This window comes from Cystoisospora suis (assembly GCF_002600585.1).
Source record: "Cystoisospora suis strain Wien I chromosome Unknown contig_3450, whole genome shotgun sequence".
Taxonomy (NCBI): Eukaryota; Apicomplexa; class Conoidasida; order Eucoccidiorida; family Sarcocystidae; genus Cystoisospora; species Cystoisospora suis.
The window spans coordinates 40,174-47,427 of record NW_027156245.1 but is presented as its reverse complement, the minus strand read 5'-3'; the positions used below and the strand labels follow the sequence as shown (position 1 = coordinate 47,427).

Sequence of the window (7,254 nt, the reverse complement as noted above, 5' to 3'; positions counted from 1 at the left end):
AAAGAAAGATAGAGAGATAGATAGATAGATGGAAAGAAAGAAAGGAGGAAAGAAAGAGAGGAGCCCAGGAAGAGATAGGAGGTCTTGGAGAGAAACTCGAGACTTTAGAGAAACGCGACACATGAGGAAGAAGAAGCACATCAAGAAATTCCCCTCCATTCTCTCCTCTCCACTCTCCTCTCTTCTCTTCTTCTCATCCATCACGCCTTACAAGCACGCAAAGAAAGATAGAAAGAAAGCGAGAACATCCTACTACTACTACTAAGTAGAGAGAGAAATAGACATACAGAGATACATACATGCAAACAGACGTCAATGTCTACACATATCTATCTGTCCTTGACCGATCTATCTATCTATCTATCTATCTTTGACCTATCTATCTATCTTTAATCTATCTATCTGTGAAGATCTACTTATCTTCTTCTTTTTTCTTGATAGCGAATGTCTACAGAGGGAAAGGAATAGATCTGAACGACTCCGGAGGAAAGAGAGAAGGAAATCCACGGAGGACGAAAAGGATGGGCGGAGACAGCGACCGAAGTAAGGAAGAGAGATACATGCAGACGACGAGGCTTGACGTGTGGAGAAGAAAGAAAAGACACAAAGAGAAGAAGAGAAGAGAAGAGAAGAGAAGAGAGAGAGAAAGAAAGGAAACATACACCTGTATAGGAAGTAGCAGAAGCAGCAGCAGTCCTCACTTCTTCTTCGTCTTCTTCTCTATTTCTTTCTCCTTTTGTTCTCTTCTTGTCCGTTCCTCTTCTTACCTGTTCCAAAAGACCATACCTAAAGAAGAAGAAGAAGAGAGACGGCTTGTCCCTCTTCTTCTTTCTTCTCTTTCTCGTACGTGTGCTTTGCTATACCCTCCTGCGACGTCTCTCGGAGAGTGGAGATGTGTTCGAGAGAAGCCGTAAAGCGAAGGAAGAGAAGAAAAGGAGACAGAAGAATTTCTACGACTCGTTGAGGAAGACAAGGATGGAAAAGAAGAAGAAGAGAAAGACGAGGAAAGCCGAGAAGGCGACTTGAGGTGGAGAGAGCTTGTTGATCTAGGAATAGACAAAGGAAGGCTAGGACTGCTATGAAGAGGAGGAGAAGAAAAAGATGAGATAACCCAAGAGGAAGAAGAAGAAGACGAAGAGGAAGAAGAGAAAGGAAGAGAAGACGAAGAAGAAGAGAAAGGAAGAAGAGGAGGAGGAGATGAAGACAAAAGAGGAAAGTGAAAAGAGTGAAGTTGCTGACGAGAGAAGAGAGAAGAAGAGGAAGAACGATACCAAGAAGAGAAACCCAAGTGTCGATTCCTCTTATATCGGGGAGACGAAGAAGAAAGAGAAGAAAAGAAAGAAGGAGGAGAAGAAGAAGGTGAAGAAAGCAAAGAGAAAGAAGAAGAACAAGAAGACGGTGACCTTGTACGTCTCCTTCGGTCTGTTTGAGCTAAGCTAGAAGAAAGCGAAAAGGGAGGAGAAGAAGAAGACGAAATAAAAGAAGAGGAAGAAGCGGAAGCTCTAGCGGAGTTCAAGGGAGGAAAAGAAGAAGAAGAGGTGTCTAGAGGAGAAATTGTCTTCACTTGAACGCCCCGGGCAGGCAGAGTACCTCCTACGTCTAGGGTGCTTGAAGAATAGAAGACGGAGTGACGATGGAGAGGAAAGATAGAAAGAAAGAAGAAGAAAAAGAAAGAAAGAGAAAGAGATCTGTACGGTCTGTAAAAAGAAAGAAGATGAGAGAACTTTCTCACTCTTGGGGCTTTTCTTTCTTGTGAAGATTGAAGAGTTCGTGTCGATTCCTCAATGGACGAAGGGACCGCGTTTCCTGAGGTGTATGTACACCGCAGAAAAGAGAGGAACGCTGATTTGATAGACATCTGAAGGAGTGTGATAAAGACAACTAAAAGAACAAGAGAAGAAGATAGGTCCCGTAACAAGAAAGAAGAGGAATGACGTAAGCAACAAAGCAAGAAAGAAAGGAGAGAATAGCAAGAAGAAGACGAAGAACGGAAAGATAAAGACGAGAAGAAACCTGAAGAAGAAGAAGATGGAGAAGAGGAAGAAGAAGAACGGAGAGACATCTGTCTAGGCGGTAGATCTGATGTGTTTGAAAAGAGGAATACTTCACAAGAGGAAGAAGAAGAAGAAGAAAAAGACGAAGAAGAAGAAGAAGAAAGAGAAGAAAAGGAAGGAGGTAAACAACTCGAGGGAGAAAAAGACCGAGAGAGGACCGAGGCTGACGAAAAAGAAGAAGAAGAAATGTGAGAAGATGAAGAGGAGAGAAGTGAAGAGGAGGATGAGGAAGAAGAAGAAGCGACCTTACAAAAAGATGGAGCCGAGACAGGAGGAGAAGAAGAAGAGAAGACAGAAGAATTCCTGAAGAAATTACAGCCGGTGCATGAAGGAGAGAAGCACCTGCTTGGGGCCTGCATAGGGAAGTTAAGGAGAGAATAAAGAGAAAAAGAAGAAGGGCGACGGCAGGAGAGAAGAGAAGAAGTGAGAGAAAGGAAAGAACTCTTCCCAAGAGGAGAGAATAGAAAGTTAAAATGTTCGACTTGAGAATTCCCCGTCAGAGAGAAGATCTCCTGATTGATGAGAAATCCCCTCTTCACAGATAGACTAAGAGTACGTCCTCTTCTCTCTCTGAAGTTTCTCCTTGCAGATGGAATACTTCTCACTCTCTCTCGCCGATCCAGTTCGTTTCTTCTTTCTCTTCTCCTGCTCTTCGTCTTCGTCATCTTGCCGTGAGAACCTCGATGAAAAGAAAAAGAAAAAGAAAATGTCGTCAAGTTGGTAGGAGAAATGTGGCTTTTTCCTATCTTTCCATGAGGCTCCTGCTTCTCCAGACATCTCGGACTTTCCCCTCCTGTCTGCTTTCTCATTTCGAACAGAATGAGAGAGTGACGATGATCTTCTCTCCTTTCTTATTCTTCTCTCCTTCTCTTCTTCCTTCTTCTTCCTCTTCTCACTTCTTCTTCCTTCTTCTTCTTTTCTTCTTCTTCTCTTTAACAATGCGCCGAGAGGGTCGACAGTGAAGAAGAAATGTCTCTCCTCTCCCTGCTTATCATCTCTCTCCACTTCTTCTTTTCGGGGAATTCTTCTTTTCTTTGCTACCATCTTCAGCTTCTTTTTCCGATCATAAAGAGGTAGAGGATGAGAATCTCCTTCTTTCACTCTTCTTCTTATAGAAGGCCGCACGGAAAGACATCTCTCTTCTTTCTCTTCTTTCTCTTCTCTTCTTTCTCTTCTCTTCTTTCTCTTCTCTTCTTCTTTGTCTTCTTTTTATCTCCCTGATAATCCTCATCTTTATCTCGCTTCTTCTTCTTCTACATCTTTCTAGATAGCCAGAAGAAGAGAAAACTACTCCTACTGCTCCTCTTCTCCGTCATTATCTCGTTTACTTCTCTCTCCTCTATAAGCGAAGAAGAGGCAGACGGAGGAGACCCCCAAGAAGAAGAAGGAAAGATAGAGAGAAAAGTAAAAGACGACGAAGAAGAGCCAAGGACAGAAGAGAGATGTCTCACAAAGGAAGAGAAGAGGGGAAAGAGAAGGAGAAAGAAAGACAGTGAGAAACGCTCGAAAAAGGTAGGAAAAAGAGAAGTATGAAAGTCTTTCTATAGAGAAAGAAAGAGTGAGAGAGAAAGAAAGAAAGAAAGAAAGAGTGAGAAAGAAAGAAGGAAAGAAGAAAGAAGCTCTTGCTTTCTGACTCGGTGGATATAGATTAAAGATAAATGTCTTCTTTCTCCCTGCTCTTCACACAGAGGAGACAGAGAGAGAGAGGAAGAACGAGAAATGGCCGTTGCTAATTATCTAGCCTCCTAGACAGAGCTCTTCAGCTGCTACTCTCTGCAAGCATGAACGAAAGAAAGAAAAGAAAAGAAACAGACCGGAATAGCGATCGAGAGAAGAAGAAGAAGCAAGAGATGAAGACAAGGAATAGACCGTTGAGAAAGACTCCCTTTGGGTTTCTCTTACGACGCAGCTCTAAGAAAGGAAGAAGAGAAATACACGTCTGCTGGAAAAGAGATAGAAAAAAAGAGAGAGAAAGAAGAGAGAACTGCAAGAAAGAAAGAAAGACGATGATGAGAAAGAAGAGAGAGAGAGACAGAGAAGGGATGTGAGTTTGTTCATGCAGTTGAATTCTCTGGCACACCTCCTGTCTCCTCCTCTCTGCCTTTTTCTCTTCTCTTCTATTCTTTCTTATTTTCTTTCTTCATGCCTGAACCGTGTCTATCTGGCTCGTCTTTGCGTTTCTCTCCTTTCTTCTCTTCAAGACAAGGCAGGAGAGAAAGAAGCAAGTCCCCAGAAGCAAAACACACTGTACGTCTCTCTTCTTCTTCTCTTTCTCCGTCCCTTCTCTCTTCTCTTTTCTTTAGCTTCTTTTTCCTCAGTCCTTTCTCTCCTTTTCTTTCTCTTTCTTTCTCTAAGATTCGACTTACACTTCTCTTTTCTTTCTCACGAAGCTAATTTGTTTCGAAAGAGAGAGAGTTCTTCTTCTTTATTACCTCCCCTCGATCTCTCAAAGCGAGAAGAAGAAGAAGAGTATCGGCAATCGATACAGAAGAGAGAAATCTGATACAGACGAGAAAAGAAGAGGCAGAGAGTCCATGCAAGTGTGAAGATGAAGAAAAAGAAGAAGAGAAAGAAATAGACATTTCTTGAGCTTTCCCTCAAAGGCACCCTTTCTCTTTCACCTCAACGGCAAGACATGCTTGCTGACTGGAGAGAGGTGTATATACACCTCAATCAAAGCATTCTCAACACTCTTCATCTTCTTACATCTCTCTTCCGCCAGCTCTTCCTCCTTTACCTCTCCTCATCTCTCCTTCTTCTCTTCATGTAAATCTTCTTTCTTTTTCTTTCTTTCTTTCTCTGCTTATCATCTTCTACGTCGCCTTCTCTCTATATTCTCCCGTTCGCTCATTGGTCTATGGAAGGATGGTCTCTCCTCTCCCTCATCACATCTCCATTGTCTCCCGTCTATTTATTCTCTTCTCTCTTCTTCTTTTTTCTCTTTCTTCTCCTATCTCTACACCCTTGTTAAGTGCACATGCTTTTCTTCTCAAGCGGAATCTCGACAGCTTGAACCCCCCGTCAGATCCTTCTTCCTCTTCTCCATCGCTCTCGATCTTTTCTTCTTTGTCTCTTCCTTCCTCTCCAAGAGAGAATACACACGTCTCCATTCCTCACATTAGACCTTCTCTTCCACTCCAAACACTCCCTCTTCTTCTCCTCCTGAAAAAGAGGAGTTCTCCTCTTCGTTCTTCTTCTTCTTCGTCTCGGCGTCTCCTTCCTCTTCTTTATCTCTCTCCCTCTTCTCTTCTTTCCTCGTTACGTCTTCGGTCATCTTCACCTCAGTGCGGAAAGAATGACGGGGAGGAAATTTCTCTCCAAGCAAGAAGAAGAAAAGGAGGAGGAGGAGAGATTCTTGCTTCTTCTTCTTCTGCATGTGTAAGAGATTTCTTCTCTTCCCTCGGCAGCAGAGACTTTCCTTCTCCGGTGTATAGACAGAGAAAAACCATCTCCTTGTCGCATATCCGAGGGAAATTAGCTCTCTTCTTTCATCAATTTGTCTCTACGTCCTTTCTCTTCCCTTCTTCTTATTCTCTCCTCTCTTCTCATCATCCTTCCTTCTATCCTCACTCCCTCTCTTCTTCTCTCTCTTCTTCTTCTCTCCCTTCTTCTTCTCCCCCTTCTTCTTCTTCTCCCTCTTCTATCTCTTCTCCTTCTTCTCCCCCCTCTTCTCTCTCTTCTTCTCCTCCTCCCCCCTCTCCTCTCCCTTCTTCTCCCCCCTCTTCTCTCCCTTCTTCTCCCCCCTCTTCTCTCCCTTCTTCTTCTTCTCTGTCACTTGAGACCCTCCCTGTATCTCCTTCATCCGCATCTTGCGTATCATCTTTGCTGTCTCTTCCGCAGACGAACCTTCTTCTTCTTGTAAGTTACGACGGGTCGCACTTCTCTGGCTGGACGTCGAATCTCTCCATTAAAGAAAGGTGTCTTCTTCTCTATCCTACTCTTTTAAAGAAACTACAGACCAACTCTTCTTCTCATTACAAGTTCTTCGCTCCTTCTTCTTCCTCTTCTGCTGAGACAGAAAGATCACTACAAGCAAGTCACCGATCGGCTTATAAACGGACAACGTGTCTTCCTTCTTCTTCTTCTCTCCAGCATGATGATCGTAGCGCAGCCTACAACTCCTCCGTCCCTTCTTCCTCTTCAGTCTTCTGTCTCAAATCTGTAAACTCAAAGAAAGAGAAAGAGAGAATGAAGAAGAGAGGAAAAGGAGGACAAGATGAAGAGCAAGGAGAAGAAGAGAGGCGGGGAATATCGAAGATAAGGACAGTAGAAGGTGTGTTGCGAGAAGCGTTTGCTATGATCCATCCTCTCAGTCGGAAAAGGCAGAGAGATCTCTCTCTTCAACTTTTCTCTTGCTCTTCTTCTTTTGGTCAGAGTGAAGAGACAGAGTCTCATTCGATCGATGAGAAAGAAAGACTGCATGCCCTTGAGAAGAAGAAAGAGAAGGAGAGGGACAGGGAAGTCGGAATAGCAGAAGGAGAAAAGGAGAGAAGAACAGAAAGAGAAGGAGAAGAAGAGATAGAAGGACACGGACAGGAAGGGATAGATAGAGAGATGAAGAATGAAGAGAGGGTAAAAACGAGAGAAAGAAGAAGAAGACGAAGAAGTGAACGAGGTCGACAAGAAGGAGGAGGGGGAGAAGAAGAAAGAGAGAAAGACAGTCTAAGAGAGATAGAAGACGACGAGTTCTATCATGATTTCCTAGACAGAAGAAAGAGAGAATACGAGAGTCTTGTTCAAGCCGTCAAGCAAGCAGAAGAGGAGGAGGAGGAAGAAGAAGGAGACCTTCTTCATCTTCCTGAGACAAAGACGAAGAAGAAGAAGCCTCTGATAGCTCCCCCTATTATTCTACGCCCTGCTAGTCGCACAGACCGCGGTGTTCACGCACTTGGCTCGGTAGGCCATGCACTTCTTTCTTTCTTTCTCTTGCTAGCTTTTCCTTTTTTCTTTCGAGGTCGATCTACACGGATAGAATGAAAGTGATGGTAAGGGCAACGAGGAAGAAGAGCGAGGGAGGAGGGAGTCTCTGGTCGTTCTTAAAGTTGTCTGTAGATGTCTGTGTATGAAGAGACATACATGAGGCGCATGGAGAGCTCAAGAGCAACTGGAGGCTCGAGAGAAAGGAAGAGAAGAAAAACCTCTCTCTCTCTCTGTTTATACATATATGTGTATCGAGAGGAGAATTGGTAGATAGATAGAT

General features: G+C 43.6%; 2 protein-coding genes across 2 annotated transcripts in view; one reads left to right on the top strand and one right to left on the bottom strand.

The window, feature by feature from the left end:
• Positions 1-4,602, bottom strand: part of CSUI_006756 (uncharacterized protein) — a gene marked incomplete at its 3' end in the record, with an annotated part of 4,828 nt that extends 226 nt beyond the window's left edge. The window contains exon 1 of the mRNA XM_068066909.1: positions 768-4,602. Coding sequence (XP_067921121.1) covers positions 768-2,863 — 2,096 coding nt within the window. The remainder of the gene's footprint in view (positions 1-767) is intronic.
• The window catches only part of CSUI_006755 (trna pseudouridine synthase), a 9,830-nt gene continuing 6,495 nt past the window's right edge, over positions 3,920-7,254 (top strand). The window contains exon 1 of the mRNA XM_068066908.1: positions 3,920-6,950. Within this exon, the coding sequence (XP_067921120.1) occupies positions 4,920-6,950 (2,031 nt within the window). The 5' untranslated portion in view covers positions 3,920-4,919. The remainder of the gene's footprint in view (positions 6,951-7,254) is intronic.